Source organism: Fusarium fujikuroi, chromosome FFUJ_chr01 (genome assembly GCF_900079805.1).
Source record: "Fusarium fujikuroi IMI 58289 draft genome, chromosome FFUJ_chr01".
In the NCBI taxonomy this organism is placed as follows: domain Eukaryota; kingdom Fungi; phylum Ascomycota; class Sordariomycetes; order Hypocreales; family Nectriaceae; genus Fusarium; species Fusarium fujikuroi.
Window position 1 is genome coordinate 5,211,881 of NC_036622.1, and position 20,763 is coordinate 5,232,643.

Consider the following 20,763-nt stretch of genomic DNA (forward strand, 5'->3'; position numbering starts at 1 on the left):
TGACCTTTACGGCACTTTTCCCTCTCTGCGCCATGCCAATTCCCCGTCGCTGGTCACTTGTCGATTCGAAGTAGATCAACTCCACTGACTGCTTTCTTTTGGACCTTGTGTCAAGGTCGAGACCGCTGACGCCCCGGCCATCGCTTCCTTCGCCTACGACCAGTGCATTCACAACTTGCAACTCTGAATATTTACTCTCCCTTGCCATTCTGTTGTTCGGCTCCTCATCATTTGCTTATCCTTTAATACTCAACTCGCACGGAACGGCGTTCACTCTCCATGACTTATAACGCAGCACCGATATGAGCCCTCCCGAACAACCTCGTGAGAGCAGCCAAACTCGAGCTATTAGGCCCGCAGCAGCTGTGCACGACACCGGCTTTCCCTTGGCTTGCTCCGAATCACATCAAAATCAAATCCAAGCTCCTGTTCCGACCACATTTGACAATGTGCGACCGAGAGCCACTTTCGACTTGGTTAATGATATCAAGGGCCATGATGCCACCCCACGACCATTTGCCGGGGGACGTTTCCTCAGGGATTTGGGAGATGCTTCGCGCTCACCTTCGCAAAGCCCCTTTCGCCTAGCCATGCCTAGTATATCTCCTGGCCAGCTTGCATTCTCTGCAATGCAGTACTTGCCGGTACCAACCCTCGTTCTTAATAATCTCAAGACCGTCGTCCTGGCCAACGAAGCAATGGGCCGAATGCTAGGACTCATTACGGAAGATTCGGATGAAGAGGATACTCTGCCGACTATCGAAAGCCTTCGCGGCCAGACCTTGTCTCAAGTCGGTGTTGATATCCTCCAGGATGGACAGCCTGTGTGGGCAACGTGGGAGGCTTTCCTCGATTCTCAGGTGGATGAAATGGGCGTGCGAGTTGCAGCAAGGGATCCACGACGATCATCACAGTCTGGCGGCGATGAGACGCCAACCGCAAGCACAATGCCTCTCCCCGAGAGGGCACCAAGCCCACCCGCGCGTAAAACGCAAGACTCCATCGTGGAAGTTGTTATCACCCGCAAAAATGGCAACAAGACAGCGTTTGATGGCCGCTATAACCCTAAAGAATCGGATTGTCAGGTATATGCTAAGATGATTATTACAATATGGGAACTCGAAGATCATCAGACGTTCTTCACACTCACCTTTACCAGCACGGAATCCCCGTCATCCACTCTTCATAGCACGAAACGACCCATTGCGAGACCGAGTATCCTCGAAGCTGCCGAGCGCAAATCTATTGCTCATTCAAACCCGTCCTCGGTTGCGTCAAGTCGAGATTCGAATTCACCATCATTTCATAGCCCAGGAATTGTCACTATGTCATCTAGCCCTTTCCCACCAATGGGCCCCCCTTCTGTCGCAACCCATTCAAGTACGCCTTCTCTTCTGCAAAAAATGCTGTTGATGAAAGATGCACTGCTCAACAATACCCAAATGCCCATTTTAGCAATGTGGAAAGATGGTAGTGTCACCTTTCCCAACACGGCTGCTCGGAAACTCTTTGAGAAAGAAGCCCCGCTCGATACATCTCTTAATGGCTTTGATCTCATGCGGTATTGGCACATTTACACTGAGGACTTCTCGGAGCGCTTTGCGGTTGAAGACATGCCTATTTGCAAGCTGCTCAAGACGGAGAAGCCCTTCAGCGGATTCCGTGTTGGTATGTATGACGAAAACAGAAATAAGCGGATTTACGATGTCCTTGGTGAGGCTATTCGGGACGATTCCACTGGCGAGTTTCTCGCTGGTGTAGTTACTGGACGGGACGTTACTGTCATGACAGAAGAGATCACACAAATAAAAGAGCGGGATGAAGAGCGTTTCAAGCTCATTTGCGACACAATGCCTCAACTGGTATGGACAGCAACGCCTGATGGCATGGTCGACTTCTGGAATACTCGCTTTTACACCTACACAGGGCTCACTCCAGAGAACAGTCTTGGCAAGTCATGGGTGAACGCTTTTCACCCCGATGATCTTCCTGAAGCACACCGGAGATGGCAACACTCATTGAATACGGGCGATAGTTACGTGACGGAATACCGGTGCCAGAGTAAAGATGGTAACTGGCGTTGGTATCTCGGCCGGGCATTGCCTCAGCGTAACAAAGAAACCGGGGAAGTCGAGAAGTGGTTTGGTAAGTTTTGATCGATTAAGTTGAAATCTCGGGACTGACCATCCGTTTCACAGGAACCTGTACCGATGTCCACGAAAGTATCCAAACCAAGATGAGCGCGAAACGCACACGACAACAACTTCTTAGCGTCATTGCCCACTCTCATGTTACCATTTTTACGGTTGACCCCAAACGAAGGGTTACAATGCTCGAAGGCGCATTGATCTGGAACAACACTCACGAGGAGAACCATGATGGAACGAGGTGGTTCATTGGAGAGAATATGTATACTGTCTTCAATCGCTTGACAGCGCAACTGGCAGACGGAGAACGTCCTGAATTCCTTGAACCCATAGAGTTACTGCTTGACGGAAAAGCTACCGAAGACCTCAAGGAACACGGCATTGGTAAGGATAGGCACCAAACTTTATCTCGACAAGCTTTGCTAACCTAAAGTAGACGATCGTTGGTACCGAACTCGTTTCCTTCCCATGTTTGGCAAAAGGCCACAAGAAGGAGGTGCGAAGAACGATACGTATATCGAAGGGGTCATTGGTGTAATCATGGACGTTACCGAACTGAAAGTCCGCGAGGAAGCGCTGGAGAAGCAGTCCAAAGAAAAGCGAAGGGCGATGGCGAACGAAGCAGCTGCCAAGGAGGCCAATAGACTCAAGAGTCAATTTCTCGCCAATATGTCTCACGAAATCCGAACACCCATCACTGGTGTGTTAGGGATGGCCGAATTACTTAGCGGAATGCAATTGGACGCAGAGCAACAAGAATATGTCGAAAACATTCAGAGCTCGGCAACATCTCTGTTGACCGTTATCAATGACATTCTAGACTTCTCGAAGGTGGAGTCTGGGCGGTTGGATATCGAAGAGGTACAATTCTCCTTATCTCATATAGTTAAGGAAGTGGGGAGAATGCTTCAGTTTGCTGTTGAACGAAAGAACCTCGATTTTCAATCAGATATCGGAGATGGCATCGAAAACGATTTGGTGGTCATTGGTGACCCTGGACGTGTGAGGCAGATCCTGACCAATCTTCTTACCAACAGCATTAAATTCACCAATCAAGGATACGTCAGATTTTCAGTTACGGCAGAGAAAGAGACCTCGGAGTCTATTGAGGTTCGATTTTCGGTTGAAGATTCGGGAATTGGTATTCAGGACGATGTTCGCAAGAAGCTTTTCCAGCCTTTTAGCCAAGGTGATGCCTCAACCGCCCGACGGTTTGGTGGTACTGGGCTAGGTTTGACCATCTGTAAGAACTTACTCGACCTCATGCATGGCCGTATCTCGCTCGAATCGAATGTTGGCGTTGGAACTCGAGCAACCTTCTGGATCCCTTTCAATAAACCAAGCGGCCCGGCTGAGGCTGGCCTCGCTAATGCTGGTGCCATCCCTGACCGGCTTCAGTCTGAACTTAGCCTGTCTTGCAACAGTTCAGAATACGACCAGATTGTTGGCACCCCTCCGCCCTTCGACGGAATGCAGGCCAACAATGCGGGATCACGTCGGACTCGCTTCGGCATATCATCGACGTCAAGCCCAGACCAAGAACTTCCCGCATCAGAAAGAGCTAAGATCCACGTTTTGGTGGTGGAAGATAAGTAAGTATCAAGATGACTCTGGAAGACACTATCAAGCTAACCAGCCCAAGTCCTATCAACCAGAAGATTGCCACGAAAACCATTGGCAAACTCGGTTTCCAAGTGACGGCTGCTTGGAACGGCAAGGAAGCCCTGGAGTACCTTGCCGGTGTTCAAAAAGGTATCAAACAGAAGCCAGATATCATCCTCATGGATGTACAGATGCCCATCATCGATGGCTACAAGTGCACTCATCTTCTAAGACATCACATGCCTTACAAGCCTTTGGTTCAAGATGTGCCGATTGTGGCCATGACGGCATCGGCTATCCAGGGTGATCGTGAAAAATGCACCAAAGCTGGGATGGATGATTATCTCGCCAAGCCAGTTCGAGGTGTTATCTTGGAGAAGATGCTTTTACGATGGTGCCACTCTCGACGTCGGACATCGGCGACACCAGACCCTACTGCCTCAGACTGTTCAGAGATGAGCGAGCACTGCGACAATGCTGATATTCCGAACATTGGCATCGATGACAATGACATGCCGCAAACATCTGAGGAGATCAATGGCAGCCCCATCACACCTCGGCCGTTGACCACCAACGGATACCAGAACGAGCCGTCACCCTTTGATTCTACCGGGTTGGCAGTGCAGGTCCGACGACCAGAAGGAGAGACTGAATGGTCTAACAGGCTACAAGAGACAAAACTCATCGACGCTGCAGGGGGGTCGTCAAGCTATCGGAGGAACTCATACCACGAACTACAGACCGGAGATTCGTTGACCGAAGAGAACGTCAATAGGTTGAAGAGCGAGAATCAGTCGACGACACGTCGATAAACTAATGAAACTATCGGCCGGGCTGTGGAACCAACAACCGATCGGTTCATCGCGACCGAAACTATTGAAACATGTTATTGCTGGATCGCCGATCTAACCTCGCCCACAGCGGGAAACAATACCCACAATCACTCACAGAACCCCCTCTCCGATAAGCGCGGATTCATTTTTAAACTCTTCTTTCGGCTACAGCATTGGCAAAAAAAGTATGCAGGCATTGATTGCATTACACACGGTGGAAATGGCGTTGAAACGGGATACCGCTCACATCTAGCGAGCAGAAGAATCAGTGGAGAACACACTCAGGCCATGATGTTCTGAATTTTTGTGCTCCTATTGTTGCGTGTTTTGTCTTTTATCATCTATAGACGGACGGGTTCCAGCATTCTGGCAAAAAGAAAAACGGGAGGACCTTTCTGATTGCCTGTACATGCTTTGGCGAAAATACGCATCTATGGATTATGGACTGGGAAGATAAATAGTTGAAAGGATTAAGTTTTTTGTTACGTACGAAACAGCAGGAACATGGATGAATGATGGGATGGATCGATGATACCTTTTTTGACTATTTAATATTTGCTTTTCAATTATTTGAAGCTGGACCAAGATACATATTCAGTCCAAGTGGCCCATACAATTACGCCTCGCTTGCTATGTTCAAACTTTTAATAATACCAAAGAGATTACTGTTCAATAATTATCGTCAAAGCCGTAAGACTCATGCACGAAATTGACAGTGCATACAATCGATTGATGCCAGATACGTGATACGATTTTCGGGCATCTCGACATGTCACGCTCTAAGATCGTGGCTTGATCTAGACCTCGGTCTCGATTCCCGGCTGCTTAGACGAGTGGTCAAAGACACCGGAAGCTTTGTCCCCAACTCGATACATCTTATTCTTGATCCACTTGGCCGTTCGCGGGATCTAGGCCCATCTGTTAGTTCCAGTCTTACTTATGGCACGCCCCCTCTAAAAGCGGGAGGGCAGAAATAGAAAACAAATTTGAAAGCCACGTGCGACTCATACAAGGGTATCAGGAGCTTACCTTCCATTGCATTAGACCCCGATGTTGGCGATGCAGGCGTTTATCTCGACGGCGGTAATCCCTGAGCTGGTCTATAGGACCCTGTTTGTGATCTGCGCTCCCATCTGGGACACTGGAAACCTGACCGTCTTCGTCTTCTGTATCTGAGGAACTGGAACTGGAGTCCGAGTTGCTGCCTATAGAGCCTGCACGGCGGACACGCTGGCTGCAGCCCTCGTCATCAGAATCATCAGACTCCACAATACCGGCTTCTCTTTCTTGGTGGCCGACTTCAAGATTGTCGCGAGCAGTTTCGATCACTTCCACAACATTTTGAAGATGTTCGTCTCGGCTCGCCCAGCGAGAATGGGCACTTCCCTGGAAGGACGTTAGCAACTGATAAAGCCTGCCATAAATTATCATAGGTGCTAGTAGAATGCTTACCAAACCGGACCAGAATGTGAGCTTGAGTTTGATAGTGCCCAGACGTTCACCACACTCCTCTAAACAGCAAGCTGTAGCACGCTGGAAATCGCCTTTCCAAATGGGTAGTTCCAACTCTGTTTCTTCTTCGTCGGCAATGTCTTTAAGCCAAAGGACAGCAAATGCGGTCGTGCCATCTCCAAAGAATCCCTTCTCCCGGAAAGCGATTGACATGCAACTGCTGTATCTCTTAGCAACCGCCAGAGCAAGTGATCTACCTCGTTTCGATTTCCAAGTCACTGTTCCTTGATCGGCACCATCCTCAGTATACATCTTCGCACTACTGATACTGGTCCGGAACTTGAGCTTCGATGAGCGAAGTTCCTTGGGACAGTCTACCACGGTGACAGCGGGCTGGACCTCGATTGTGCCATACTGCCATCCTAGGAGATTTCGTGGTGCTTGGAGTTGAACACTTCGGAAGACCATTGAGATTCGGACTCGTCCATAGCCAATTCCTCCTGACAGGGGCCAAAACCCCATGACTTGCGAACGTTCACGGAATATTTCTCCGAGAGGCAGGTGGATGATGCCAAGCAAGGGGTCATCCTCCTTCAGTCGAGCATCCCGGACCGTGACAAAGACTTCTGCTTCACGCCAGTCGCGGATGAATCTCTCGCAGCCAGCGTTATAAAACGGTTTCGAGTTTTGAGGTTTTGTTCTCGTCTTAAATACCTTTCGGTGATTAAGGATGATAGTACAATATGCACTTGGGAGACCATCACCCGAGTCCTCTTCGTCGGTCGCCTCAGCGTCGTTTTCGGCCTTGCGCTTATTGAGTCGCTCCAACTCAAGACCAGTGATGTTATGCACTTGGATGCTGAATAGACCACTAGGGTAGCCGTCGGGCGGGGGTGCAGAAATGATCATGGCATCCTGCTCAGCCTTCAGCTCCTGAGCTGTCTGTTGCTCAAGCTCGCTGGCGTCTCGCTCCTTCTTGCCTTCCTTGAACATGGTCTCGCGAAGCTTACGTTCACTTGACTCTCTGACCTTCTCCTTAAGCTGATCCATAGTACGGATTTCAGGGTCATGAGTCTGCTTCTCAAACTGACACTGTTGGATTCTGGTCTTGGAGAAGTATCCAACGCTCCACTCCAGCTTTCCGGGCATACCATCACCCGATTTCAGGGCTCTGAAGCCATCTTTCCGATGTGACATTTTCCCATTAGATTTATCGTCCCTCATCAGTTCCTTGATGGGAATTTCAATACGTCCAAGGTCGTCGTCCGCCGTCAACCTATCGGAGTCCCACAGCTGAACGCGAAGTCGCTCGTCGATATTAAGCTCCTGTGGTGTCACGAGAACAAAACAAGTTTCATCCCAAACAGGCTCCATCTCATTCTCCAGTACTCGTGTCGTCCACATCACTTTACCAAATTTGGCCCAGCCGACCGAGACGTACCCGTCTGAGCTTCCTTCTTTGATAAGTGGAATGCCGGAATCACCCATCTTGAATTCGTAGCCGCGCTTGATGTTGACAACCAGAACGCCAACAGCGTTGGTATCCTTCTTGAAATCATCACCGGCAAGCATGTCCTTCAAGTCCAGGGTAAGGCTTTTGGGGGCAACATATTCAGCCATGGCGGCATCAACGGCGGACTGAACGAAGTTGCTGATGAATGGCACGTCCATGATGTTGATAGCATGTTTACTCAAAGGCACGCAGCTCAGGTTAACCCTTGGCTGTCCAAGGAAGGTGAGCGTGCAAAGAGAGAAGAAAGGAGGATCAGGGGTAAGCTGAAGGCGCATGCGCATGGTACCAATCATACCTTGGAGATCGACCCATACAGGTATCTTGAGGTTTCCAGGTAGGTAAAATGCAAGGTACAGATGCATATCTTTGGTTCTCTCCTTGAGGGACTTCGATGAAGACCGAGTGCGGTAGGCAAATGCAACCTCGAGGTTAATAAAGTCTCCTTCCTCAGCCTCCATTCCGTCCTGGATCATGGCACTGCTATCACTATTCTCGCCATCCTTCTCCTCAGTGTCATTCTCGCTTTGTTTCTTGGTCATGAGCTGTCCTTCTTCATCGACTGCCCGAGCTGCGGCTCCAGTAGGCAGCCATCTTATCCCAAGAATCCGCAGAGATTCACTTCCCTGGCCGATATCCTCCACACTGACCATTCGAATCAACCTGGGAAGCGAAGCTTGCATGACATCCTCCAGGGTGTCTGCAAGGCTGGCAAATAGATCGGGGTTGATGAGAGGCCAAACAGAACCGATCAGAGAGTTGAGCCAGACCGTAGTCTCAGTATCGTTCTTCTTGGATGCTTTTACCACACCTCGTCGATGAGCATCCCAGACCTCATCTTCAAAAATATTGTTGACTTTTTTGGACATCCATTCTCGAACTGATACCACGAGAAACCATACAGCTCCCATAGTGGCTGCGGTCAGGATCAACCAGAGCGAAGCGCCAACTAACAATGAGGATTTAGTTTTGCCTCCCTGGAGAACAAGCTCTCGGACGAGCCTTTCGACAGCAAATGCGCCGGCCACGATAGTAGCCACGCCGGCAAGCCCGAATGTGACACCACGTTTGCTGATGGATGACAGCTCAAGGCGCAGAGCATCGAAATCGGGTGGTGGAAATAAATCACCCATAGCATCATGACTTTGTTGAATATCTCGATGCTCATCGCGAAGCTGCTCGTCTGTCTTGTTCTTGTTTTCCGACCCTGTCGCTGTGCGTTGTGTTGTGCCAAAGGGGGGCTCATTAGTGTCTATCTCTTTGAGGGCTTCGTCTGTGAAATCGTGGATAGTGACAGGAAGATGAGTAACGGGGTCCGTAACTTCTCGCTCGGCTCTTTCTCTCTTGCTCTTCTTGATTTCTTTCCTCCGTTGTTTTGGATCTGATGATTGGGGACCAACTTGTGAAGTGTCTGTCATTTCTTCCCCATTGCCTGTCTCTTCATTCTCGTCCTTTCTACTGTCATCATTCTTTTCATCCTCGACTGATTCTAGGTGGGGCCCATCATCCTCTCTAGACTTTCGCTGAAACTGATAATCATTTGAGCCCGCAGCCTCTGACGGGTCAGGTTTTCCAACTGCGGCATCTTGACGCGCAGCTCTCTCTTCTCGATATTTGGAGATGGTTGGAATAGGATGCCTGGCGCTATATGGAGCTGTATAGCGACGGTGCTCCTCCGCGTCGTCTCTTCCAGACATGGCGAGTCGCGGGTAAGCTTGGAGCAGTCTTTTTTAAGGTAGTGACAGATCGGTGATATACAATTGGCAAGGAACTTGGGATTGTTCAGAGTCTTGGAGATGCGGGAGAAAAAGCTTAGTTGATAAGTTTCACGGAGAAGATGAAAAGACCAAGAAAATTATGGAACAAGGAGAAGAATGACAAGAATTAAGGCAGGCAGGTAGTTCGAAGGTTGCTGTCAAAGTTGAAGGAAGGTGCGATGGAAGGTGGTAAGTTACTACGTCATAAGCTAGCAGGCATGGATGATATGCCGAGCTTTCCTTCTTGGCGGAACCATTTATACGTACTAATATACACAAGAATGAAAAGAAATAGATCCACGATCGCTCGCTCACTCGCTCAAGCAAGTATTTGTGGTTACTTTGAAGCTTGGCGAGTCAATGCTTGGTAGTGAAAATCTTAGCTTGGTCTTAACTTGGGCTTGACGATGTTGACGCTTAGAGAGAACCTGTGCCACAGCCTTAGAGGCGTTAGCTGAAGTTAGTGCATTGGCTGTCGATTCCATTTATGTCGTGTGCTTGTGTCCTGTTTATGCCCGAATGCATTCACCGGCCGCTAATTCTGCCTCGATTAGTCTGTGTCTCTGATCAATCTGTCCTCCTTTATTTGGCTTGCTCTCCATCACATTCGCAAAGAAACAGGACTCGTACGTACTGTTGGGCTCTTGGCATTACACCAACACGTCAGCTTGCGGGGAGCTTGAACCAAGCGTGCCCTGGTAATTGGTGGGGTATCGAGATCGCCAGAGGCCAGAATCTTGTCATTGAATTGAAATAGGGTTACCGATATAACACTCAAATGTTTATCTTGAGCCGTGTTGGCCAATTCTATGAGTTTCACCATGCCTTAAAAGCAGGTTTTGGTGTGCGCCTGCACCACACAAGCCATGAAAAGGACGTGATGCTCCGTCCGTTGCAGTGATGAATTCATACTGACGATTCAGCTCTAGGGCCACTAGACATGTGCCTGTGGCTGTCATTCGGGCATTAGTTTGGCCTTATTACCGGATTATACCTAGAAGGTTGGTGGTTGGTTGCCGGCGGCAGGTATTTATTCTTGGTTCTCTCGTGGCATCGGCCCCACTTCTCCGGCACGGATACGGCGTCGACTCCGGGACAGAGGATGGCAAAGACAGCCATGTCGCACTATATCGGAGTGTGGTGTTTTGGAAGTAGACAAATCGGGCATTTGTGATTATTAACCCCCTATGCAATGGAGATGTTTGAAGATGACAGTAGTCTAAATCGTGAGTGTTTCTGCTTCGATACACCTAATCGGCGCTACTAACACCAACAAGGCAATTGCTCGACAAGACTGTCGCACGATACAAAGATCTCTCGTTCTTCAAGAGGTGATAGCAAATGGTTTTTTGTGATGGCGGTTGGAGTGACAACCAAGTCTTTGTGCGATGTGAAAGTGATGAGCGGTCTGCTTGGGTGCTGCACTACACCCGCTAAGCAATCTGCGACAATAGCAGAAATCTTGGCTTTTTATTTCGAAACTCATCCGATGAACCTGAGGAGATGCGCATTGTGGACGAGTAGAGGACATCAGATGACAGTCGTTCGATTTCTTGGGATTTGGTACAGCTGAGAACCCGTGACGAGATCTAGCCGTGCATTCGTTAATCGAATGTTGGTTGGTTAGAAACTCTGTTGGTTGATAGTTACATAGCGTCACTTTGTGTGAGCCGCGATCACTAGCTAACTAACTAACCTGCTGATTCCCGAAAACTCGGTCGTCATAGTGAGTAGAGGATCAGAAACAATCGTGCGAGACAAGGACCAAGAATTAAGAATGTGCACTTGGATCGATTAGTCCCAGACTAGCGCCGTCACAGTGCATTACAAGTGGTTGGCACAAGCCTGTCGTTGGTTGCATCTCGAGATTTTAAGCGCCCAGAGACTCGAACCCCAGGCGCCTCTTCAGGGTCCTCGTGTCGGTGACTGGTTCCGGGGGCCGTCGGTGGCATTAGGTGCAGTGTTCCTAATTTAATCGGCCAGTCAGACGCTATAGAACAGAATGCCCAGGCCTCTAATAGGCGCCCGGGGGACCAATATTGTCCCCATGATGATGGTGGTAGCAGTGAGTTGTTTAACCACTAGTTAGTTACCTACCTTAGACTAGCAATCTGTGGTGGAGGTAGCAGATCTGGAGTAAAAGCATTCAAAGTCTCCTGTTGTCCTGCATTCGTTGAATCTTGAATATTCTGAATTTGAACCTCTTCTGCGACGTTTAACCTCCTTATTCAGACGCTATATCGACCGTCGCAGCAACAATCAGAAACAGCCCCGGTCTCAGCCTTGGCGCCCCCCGCGAAACACTCCCATTTCCAACCAAAAGAGCCTAGAGAGTCCCCCCCGACACCAATTGTCTCATCCCAACCACGAAACCCGCTGCGATTCTCCTCTGTAACGTTTCAACTTCCGCTGGTGAATTCGTAGCATCTCGGCATCCACATCTTCCGTACCCGATCTGGCAACTCGATACCTCCTTGTACCCGTTTAAACAGATCCCCAGCGCATCAGATTTCGGATCACGGTTCCTACTATAGCCTTGATATTCTTGGCCAAACCTGTCGACTCTCGATTTTTTTCTCACTTTATGAACCTGGCTCTTCCTTCGATCTCATCCGAACCTTCTTCATCTTTCTTTTCTCGGGTCGCTATTGTTACTCAGCGTCCTCGCCAACATTCTCTCAACCCCCCCGGGCTTCTCAGCCACGACTTTCGCTTCCTCTCGCTGCTGGATCAGTCTCTTATTCTGTTTTACTATTTTAAGGGTTTCTGGATAGTTAACTCGATATCACTCTCTCTTTATCGAGCGTAGATCCTCTCTAGTCCTGTCGCCGGCCGACCTTGACTCTTCTTTCTTAATCAACACACTCAACACACACCACAACGATGGGTTCACATATCGGATTCCTCGAATTAATAAAGAAGCAGTTTACTGCTAGTAAACTCTTCTTCCACTTTCTTTTCTGGACCTTTCACTGGGGTATCTTTGCCTATGGTTGGTAAGTTGAGAGAATAAACATGCACAAACAAACTCATGGATGGTTCATAACTGACTGATATCAATGATATAGGTGGAAGCAAGCCGCAGATGCCAGACTGGCAGGTCTCAACACCCTCAAATTCTCAGTATGGATCTCGCGAGGTGCTGGTCTAGTTCTCAGCGTCGACTGTATGCTTATCCTGCTCCCCGTATGCCGAACCATCATGCGCTGGGTTCGACCCAAGATTCGATTCATTCCACTCGACGAGAATCTCTGGATGCATCGCCAACTCGCCTACTCCATCCTCCTCTTCACCTGCCTTCACACAGGCGCTCACTATGTCAACTTCTATAACGTCGAGTTGACTCAGATCCGACCTGTCCTGGCTCTTCAGATTCATTATGCTCAGCCTGGTGGAATCACTGGTCATGTCATGCTTCTCTGCATGTTGCTGATGTATACAACTGCTCACGCTCGCATCCGTCAGCAGTCATTCGAGACGTTTTGGTACACCCACCACCTCTTCATCCCGTTCTTCCTCGGTCTTTACACCCACACCGTTGGATGTTTCGTGCGTGACACACCTGAGGCTATCTCACCATTTGCGGGTGACGAGTTCTGGGAGCATTGTATTGGTTATCTTGGATGGCGATGGGAGCTCTGGACCGGTGGTTTCTACCTTCTCGAGCGTCTGTGGCGTGAGGTTCGTGCTCGACGTGAGACCAAGATCACCCGAGTTGTCCGCCATCCTTACGACGTGGTTGAGATCCAGTTCAACAAGCCTTCTTTCAAGTACAAGGCTGGTCAGTGGCTGTTCCTCCAGGTCCCTGGGCTCTCCAAGTACCAGTGGCACCCTTTTACCATCACTTCGTGCCCCTTTGACCCTTACGTGTCTGTCCACGTTCGCCAGGTTGGCGACTTCACACGAGAGTTGGGTGATGCTCTCGGTGCTGGTGCTGCCCAGGCCAAGCTCTACGACGATGTTGACCCCATGGGTATGTACGAAGTTGCCCTTCAGAACGGTGATCAGATGCCTGCCCTCCGAATCGACGGCCCTTACGGTGCCCCTGCCGAAGATGTATTCGAGAACGAAATCGCTGTGCTTATCGGTACCGGTATTGGTGTGACTCCTTGGGCTTCTATTTTAAAGAACATCTGGCATCTCCGCAACTCACCAAACCCTCCCCGCCGACTTCGCCGTGTCGAGTTTATCTGGGTGTGCAAGGATACTGGTTCATTTGAGTGGTTCCAGACTCTCCTGTCCTCTCTAGAAGAGCAATCTAACGAAGCGGCACGCATGCCTGGAAGCTCGGGCGTCGAGTTCCTCAAGATTCACACCTATCTCACACAGAAGCTGGATATCGACACTGCTCAAAACATCGTACTCAACAGTGTCGGTGCTCAGATGGATCCTCTCACAGAACTACAATCACGAACAAACTTTGGTCGTCCTGATTTCCCTCGTCTGTTTACTACCATGCGAAACGGTATCTTGGACCGAACATACCTGAATGGCCTAGAGTCCCATATCAGGACGACAGTTGGTGTTTACTTCTGCGGTCCGTCATCAGCCGGTATGTTATGACCCTCAACATCCACCTTGGGACATTGCTAACTCTATCTTTAGCTCGTGATATCAAGACGGCTTGTAAAGCAGCCACAGTTCCTGATGTGGAGTTCCGATTCTGGAAGGAACACTTCTAAGCTCGCGATCGTTTTGAATAACTTCTTCTTAATTTCAGGATACCATCAAATACAATTTATTTGCATACACCAAAAAAATAGCCTGAAGCCTTAGCCATCTAGCGGTTTTGAAACTTCTAAAATCCAAGAAACTTCACCCCTTGTAAAAATCCTGCTTACCCAGAAAGGGGCTTCAAGTGCTCTCCTGTGTGATCTTCGTCTCTGGTGTATGAGGGTGAATGACCAATGTATCATCAATCAAAAGTGTCACACACGGATCAGTTTGTGCCGTGAAGGGTGGCGATAATAGCACCTATATGAACATATATGACAGGGCTATGTTTCATGGTATCATCCTTGGGCATAATGTGTTATGGCATATAGAGCTAGCCAGTATCCTAATTCAGCCTATGATATGCAACCCTATAGCTTAGCAACTAACTAGCCAATAGCTACTAGTTGCTACTTTAATACACGTAGAATTGTTGTGTAAGTGGTAGAGTTTCTGCAGGCGCCGCCACACAAACCTCACCATCAGCCTCAACTGTATAACTCTCTGGATCAACACGCATCTTGGGCTTCAGATCATTGTGGCGCATATCACTCTTGCCTATATTTCTGCAACCCTTGACAGCCTCAATGCGGCTGCGTAGACCATATGAAGCGATAGCTCCTGTCTCGATGGACGCTGAGGAGACAAAGAGAATACTCGTAGAGGCGCAGTGCGGCGAGAACATCGGACGAGCAATAATGGGCTGAACGGTTGGTATGGAAGCGTTGGGATCACCCTGATACATAGTCAGTAACTCATAAAGTTGCAAAATTCAGGGCTGGAAGAGAGTAGCATACCATCTGAGCATATGCGATATGCCCACCCTTGAGGACATGGCTAGGTTTAGTGCCAAACCATGCAGGATCCCAAAGAACAAGATCAGCAAACTTGCCAACCTCGATGCTTCCAATGACATGTCCAAAGCCCTGAGCAATAGCCGGGTTTATGGTATACTTGCTGACATAGCGTTTTACACGCGCATTATCAGCCCCTGTGCCCTCATCCTCCGGTAACCAACCCCTCTGTACCTTATTCTTATGCGCAGTATTCCATGTTCTTAAAACGACCTCTCCGCAACGGCCCATAGCCTGCGAGTCAGAGCTCATCATACTGATAGCGCCTTTGTCATGTAGTACATCCTCAGCAGCAATGGTTTCAGCACGGATACGGCTCTCCGCAAATGCTACATCCTCTGGGATGTTCTTAGACAGGTGATGACAGACCATAAGCATATCGAGATGCTCATCGAGGGTGTTGCGTGTGAACGGTCTCGTAGGGTTGGTCGATGATGGCAGAACGTTTTGATGCTCTACCACGGAGATGATGTCGGGAGCATGGCCACCTCCTGCGCCCTCTGTGTGATAAGTATGAATTGTGCGGTTCTTGAAGGCAGCGATCGTAGATTCGACAAAGCCAGACTCATTAAGTGTGTCGGTGTGAATAAGACATTGAATATCGAATTCATCACAAACACTGAGACAGGCGTCGATAGCAGCAGGAGTACAGCCCCAGTCCTCATGAAGCTTGAGACCACAAGCACCAGCATTAACCTGATCTCGCAGACCCTCAGGAGAACTATCGTTACCTTTACCAGTAATGCCAATATTAATAGGAAGCTGGTCACACGCCTGCAACATCTGACGCATATAATGAGCACCAGGCGTACAGGTAGTTGCGTTCGTTCCAGCACTGTAACCACTGTCAGCCTCCAAGATAACAAGATGAATGCACATTGGACAAACCTTGGACCTGTACCACCGCCAAGCATAGTGGTTACACCAGATGCAAGAGCTTCGGGTACTTGCTGGGGACAGATAAAGTGAATATGCGTGTCGATAGCGCCGGCGGTCACAATCTTCCCTTCACCTGCCACGACATCTGTGCAGCTTCCGACGACCATGCCCTCTGTTACGCCATCCATAACGTCTGGGTTGCCTGCTTTGCCGATACCAACGATCATGCCCTCTTTGACTCCGATATCTGCCTTATAGATACCCGTCCAGTCCACGATGAGAGCATTAGTCACCACGAGATCGAGGGTTTCGGCATCGTGCCGTCCAGTTGCTTGACCCATTCCCTCACGCAGTGTTTTACCACCACCGAATTTACATTCATCGCCGTAGACAGTTTCGTCGCGCTCGACCTTGATCCAGAGATCTGTGCTGCCGAGTCGAACGAGGTCTCCAGTTGTAGGGCCAAACATAGTCGCGTAAGACGCATGGTCCATCTGAAAAACATCGATATGGGCCATGTAGCCGGCAGGGTCTGGCTTGTGAGCGTATCCGGCCTCTTGCAATCGAGCGAGAATTTCGTCGGCGCGTGAGAGGTCAACGACTCCTGATGCAAGGTTGTTACCACCGCGGATGACACGGTTTCCTCCAATCTCAACGAGAGTAACAGTCTTGGTATCTCCGGGCTCGAATCGTACTGATGTTCCAGCGGGAATATCGAGTCGATAGCCATAAGCACAAATACGGTCGAACTCAAGCTGTGGATTGGTCTCGATGAAATGATAATGAGATCCAACTTGAATAGGCCTATCACCTGTGCTCGTTACCTGAAGACGAATTCTCTTTCTTCCTTCATTGAGGGTAATCTTTTTTGTCTTGACAGGAACAACAGCACCAGGCTGCTTATCAAGTTGATACTCTTCAGTAGCTGCCATAGGAAAGATACTATTGTCTGGCACAGGTAGGAAACTCCCATATAGAGCTCTCCTCAAATCTCCATCATCCGAGCTGATGGGATTATGGACTGTGACGAGGTATGTTCCTGATGGAAAGGTACCTTCGACTTGAATCTCATGAAGAGTCGTGCAGACCGAGGGCAAGACGTGACGACGACCTAGCATCGTGGCGCCCAGGGCCATCAGGTCAGAGACGGTATGGTTTCCATCTCTGATGAGCTCATGAAGGTTGTTGGCGATGAGAGCCTGAATTCATAGTGTGTTAGTTAAAAGCGAGGTAAGTCCCTGATTGACTCATATTTCTCATATCGAGTCGATATTATACTCACCACAGCTTCAGAATGGTTCAGCTTGACTCCTCTGGCCAACCGTCTCTGAGCAAGCAATCCCAGCTGCGAGATGACTAGTTTGTCGATCTACAAAGTATGTTAGAGCTCTTTCATGTGCTATTCCCATATTGCCTGCAACAACCCTGCAAAAGCAATGTCTCCAACCAACGGCATGACTCCGCAGACTGGGTCTCTTAGCCTTGGCGGATAAAGACGAACCTCTTTAGGTACCAGATGCATGTTTGCGATAATAGACTCTTTTTCTGGTTACTTATCAAGAGACTCAAGAATCTAAAGAGTGAGAGTGTGAAGAGGGGCCAAAAGTGTATGGTTAGTTACAGCCAGGCAAGGTAAGGTAGCTATCTCGGCACGGAATAGCCGCATCAAGAGTAGCCTGACATTTTTACCTACAACGGGCGGGCTGGACTCTCTAGCTACAGTTACGGTGCCTCCCCCACTGTAACTTGAGATAACGGGCTGCTTGGGGTTGGCTTCATTGATAAGTCGAGGCCGATCGATTGGTCACTTACTTGCGCCCGTTGTTGACACGGCTTTTACATCATTCAAATTCAACTCTTCTCAGTCGATTATTGGCTCTCGACTTGTTGATTGTGTAAATATTTATACATAGTCGATAACACTTCAACAGAAGAGTATAATTGGCTTGTAGTTTCAGGGGCAATTGACTTGAAGGCCAATTGGGTCCTCAATGTGAATGTAGTCTCTTCATCATCGTATTCAGAGAGTAAACAACGACTAGTGGTATCCCGATTCTAGGTAACATTGACTCATCGCCTGAACTCCATCAAGTAGATACCATCCAACGCCTTTGCAATATCAAGTCTACCATAACAGTAGAAGAATCATACCGAGAGACCAGACCTAGGGGGACTCGGCCAAATAGGATTTCTAATCCTCCTCCACTTCCTCATCCCATTGCTCCTTTTCTTTATTCATCAGTTCGCTCATGTCTGCCGGCTTGAAAATCGAACTCTCCGGATCTGTAATTCTCGGAACCTTACGTAGGCTCTCATCATCAAATACTGATCCTATTGTATCAATCCATCGCTTTCGTCGCTCCATGAGCGTCTTCGTAAGATCGCCAATGCCCGGACGGGCGGTACCCGCAGCGCCGCCCACAAAGTGACTGCCACCACCTGCACCTCCGGGACGCTTTGTCTTCTTGCTTTTACCCATTGTGCGTGTGCGCTTCAGGTATGCAGCTTGCACCTGGCCGTCAAGATCTTCAAGGATGGTCTGATATTCCTGGTACGCCATACGTTCTCGTACAAGGTCCGTGAGACGAGCCTTGCGCGCACCGTTGATCAGCATCTGCTCCTTGAGGCGGTTTTGCAAAAGTCTCAGTCTTGCTGCGACCTCGTCATCAAAATGGCCATCGTACTCTGCTTCGAATCCATCAAGAGGAAGGAATCCAATGTGTCGGAGTTCCTGCTTAATGCGTTCATCAACCTGTGAATATTCCAGTTTTGGATGAGAAGCTTTCTTCCAGGCCTCCGTTGACGATTCGGGCATAAAAGCTGCCGGCTGCTGGTTCGGTTTGTCATCTGAGGATGCAGGCTTGTCTTCGACGTCTGCGTCACCGTTCATGCTAATATCTCCATTGGTGGTTCCGTTTGTCGTCGGCTTGTCGTCTGCGGATTGCGCGCGGGCCTCAGGCCGAAGAGTTTGCATTAAACGGGTCAACCAAGGGCCTACTGAAAGCTTGTCTGTCTCTCCGACATCGTCGTCCATATTGTCTATGCTTCCTCGTGGCTGGTTCGGGGGGAGTTTATCTCGCCCTTGTTGTGGTGTATCGATCGACATTGCGCCGTCCTCCTCAGCCCATATTTCTGTATAATGTCTCTTGCCACGCTTCGGCATAACAAATGGTGTCACACGGTCCCCTCGTTCTCGTAGAAAGGCTAGATCCTCTTCGGAAAAGGGTCTGAAGAACGGCTCCACGTACGTCGAGAACGTAGAGAAGTTGATCTGACTGTTGGGTTTTGCATTGCTAAAATCCTTGTCGGGAGGATCGCCAGCAATAAGGTCGGCGAGATCTGATGGCGGATATGTCGCAACTGAGTAGATCTCTTTGCGTTCTTCATCGGGCATTCCAGGATAGGTCGCTCGGATTTCGTAGATGGTGGGGTCGGGGAAGGTGGAAGGATCTTCGCCGAATGTCATAGCTTGGGGTTGTTCGCGACGAGGAGGCGCACCCTCGTCTTCAGAGCTTGATTCTTCTTCCTCTCCTTCTTTCTCTTCGGTCTTGGCCTTCTTGTCAACATCCATGGCCGATGGTGAGCCAGCATGTGTAGGTGACAAGGGCGAACTTGGATCGCGGTCGTGTTTACGGGTTTTCGAGTCTCGCATTGGTGACGAACGTTCTATAGGAAGTTAGTTCGGAACCCCATGTTTAGGTAATTAATTGCCAGTGCCAGCAACTGACAAACTCTGTGGCTAGACGGCTGCCTCAGGCTAAACACATATATCATGAAAATACATACCGACATTGCCTTCCTGCGGCGCAAGTGAATCGGGCTTCTTTCTTTTATGTTTGGGTCGTTTTCCTTCTTGTTCATTGTCGCGATTGCTATAATCTTCGGATGGCCGCTTCTTACGCTCATCTGCCAAGTGCCTCATCCCGCGGTCGTAAAATGTCGAGCGTTTTTCCATAATATTGGATAAGCTTTTAAGTCGTTCAATCATGCCATCGAGGCTCTTTGAATCTGGAATGGTCGCATTTGAGGCGGATTGATCGACGATATCATCGTAGGTAAGATTGCGAAAAAGAATGACTCTCGTGTTAAGATAGTCTGGATCGTAGAACTCCTGTGGTGGTAGACTAGCTGTCGCGACTGGAGCAGGCGTGGTGTTGCGGCTCTGTTTTGGTATGACCGAGTTCTTCTTGCCCGTCCCCTTCTGACTCGCCCCTGGAGGCATGACGGCGGGTGTTTGAGGGTATAAATGAGCGTGGTTAGTATGCGCTTGATTGGGGGTTTAGTTGCGCGTGGTCTATCAGATAAGATCGAAGGTTGAGTGGAAGATTTTGATGATTATTGCGACAAGGGAACAATAACAGGCTGTAACGACACGGCTCTAAAGCACGCGATCCTATTAAAGTGCGTCACGGTACAGGTTGGGCGTCGGTACGTACCTGCCCCTTGATGTTCACAGCTGAGGGGAAACAGATGCCCCGGATGAGACCCTTGCACTTGAAGAGCAGGCACGGAATATGTTTAATTCCGTTCCTTTCAAGAGCGATCAGAAGCGAACAATTGAATGCCATCATCTTAACTTAACTTGAAATCAAGGTGTCAAAATTCACTAATCTATAGGCATAAAGTTATACTGACTTTACCCAAGTCTTTTTGTCATCCATAGAATAAAAGTCCTACACATACAAATACTTCCTACCAAGACTCAGGCCTCAAAGCCACCAAGTGTTTCGGGGGTTTGATAAACCAAGTCAACTGCATTTTTGCCAGCAATTTACTTTGACGACCAAGATCGCGTTATTTGTCCTGGACTAGATCAATCATGCACAAAACGTGTAATGACTCGCAGTGCAACCTTTCTATAGGTGCAATGGAGTTGCACGTTCGTCGATAGTTCTTCTTACTCGCGGCAAACCAGAAGAAAGCCTTCAACTTCATTCAAAACTTGGTCTTTGGGAAACAAATCAACAGTGCTTTTGTCACTGTCGATAAACACCAACACTGGAAGCATCAGCATCA

At 48.9% G+C, this 20,763-nt stretch overlaps 5 protein-coding genes; 2 read left to right on the forward strand and 3 right to left on the reverse strand.

Moving 5' to 3' along the window:
• Positions 1-302: 302 nt before the first annotated feature.
• FFUJ_00500 (related to histidine kinase) lies at positions 303-4,561 on the forward strand (the record flags this gene model as incomplete). XM_023573223.1 has 4 exons in its annotated part: positions 303-2,145; positions 2,199-2,531; positions 2,584-3,739; positions 3,790-4,561. The coding sequence occupies 4 exons, from the start codon at positions 303-305 to the stop codon at positions 4,559-4,561; spliced, it is 4,104 nt and encodes a 1,367-aa protein (XP_023424981.1).
• Positions 4,562-5,379: 818 nt separating this feature from the next.
• FFUJ_00499 (uncharacterized protein) lies at positions 5,380-9,241 on the reverse strand (the record flags this gene model as incomplete). XM_023573224.1 has 3 exons in its annotated part: positions 5,380-5,490; positions 5,612-5,968; positions 6,035-9,241. The coding sequence occupies 3 exons, from the start codon at positions 9,239-9,241 to the stop codon at positions 5,380-5,382; spliced, it is 3,675 nt and encodes a 1,224-aa protein (XP_023424982.1).
• A 2,943-nt stretch (positions 9,242-12,184) lies between these two features.
• On the forward strand, positions 12,185-13,983 carry FFUJ_00498 (probable NADPH oxidase heavy chain subunit; the record flags this gene model as incomplete). XM_023573225.1 has 3 exons in its annotated part: positions 12,185-12,297; positions 12,370-13,853; positions 13,907-13,983. 3 exons carry the CDS (start codon positions 12,185-12,187, stop codon positions 13,981-13,983), a joined length of 1,674 nt encoding a protein of 557 aa, XP_023424983.1.
• Positions 13,984-14,429: 446 nt separating this feature from the next.
• Positions 14,430-17,269, reverse strand: FFUJ_00497 (probable urease; the record flags this gene model as incomplete). XM_023573226.1 has 5 exons in its annotated part: positions 14,430-14,750; positions 14,812-15,703; positions 15,757-16,946; positions 17,030-17,116; positions 17,249-17,269. The coding sequence occupies 5 exons, from the start codon at positions 17,267-17,269 to the stop codon at positions 14,430-14,432; spliced, it is 2,511 nt and encodes an 836-aa protein (XP_023424984.1).
• Positions 17,270-17,938: 669 nt separating this feature from the next.
• On the reverse strand, positions 17,939-19,969 carry FFUJ_00496 (related to NGG1-general transcriptional adaptor or co-activator; the record flags this gene model as incomplete). XM_023573227.1 has 2 exons in its annotated part: positions 17,939-19,413; positions 19,534-19,969. 2 exons carry the CDS (start codon positions 19,967-19,969, stop codon positions 17,939-17,941), a joined length of 1,911 nt encoding a protein of 636 aa, XP_023424985.1.
• Between the last annotated feature and the right edge of the window lie 794 nt (positions 19,970-20,763).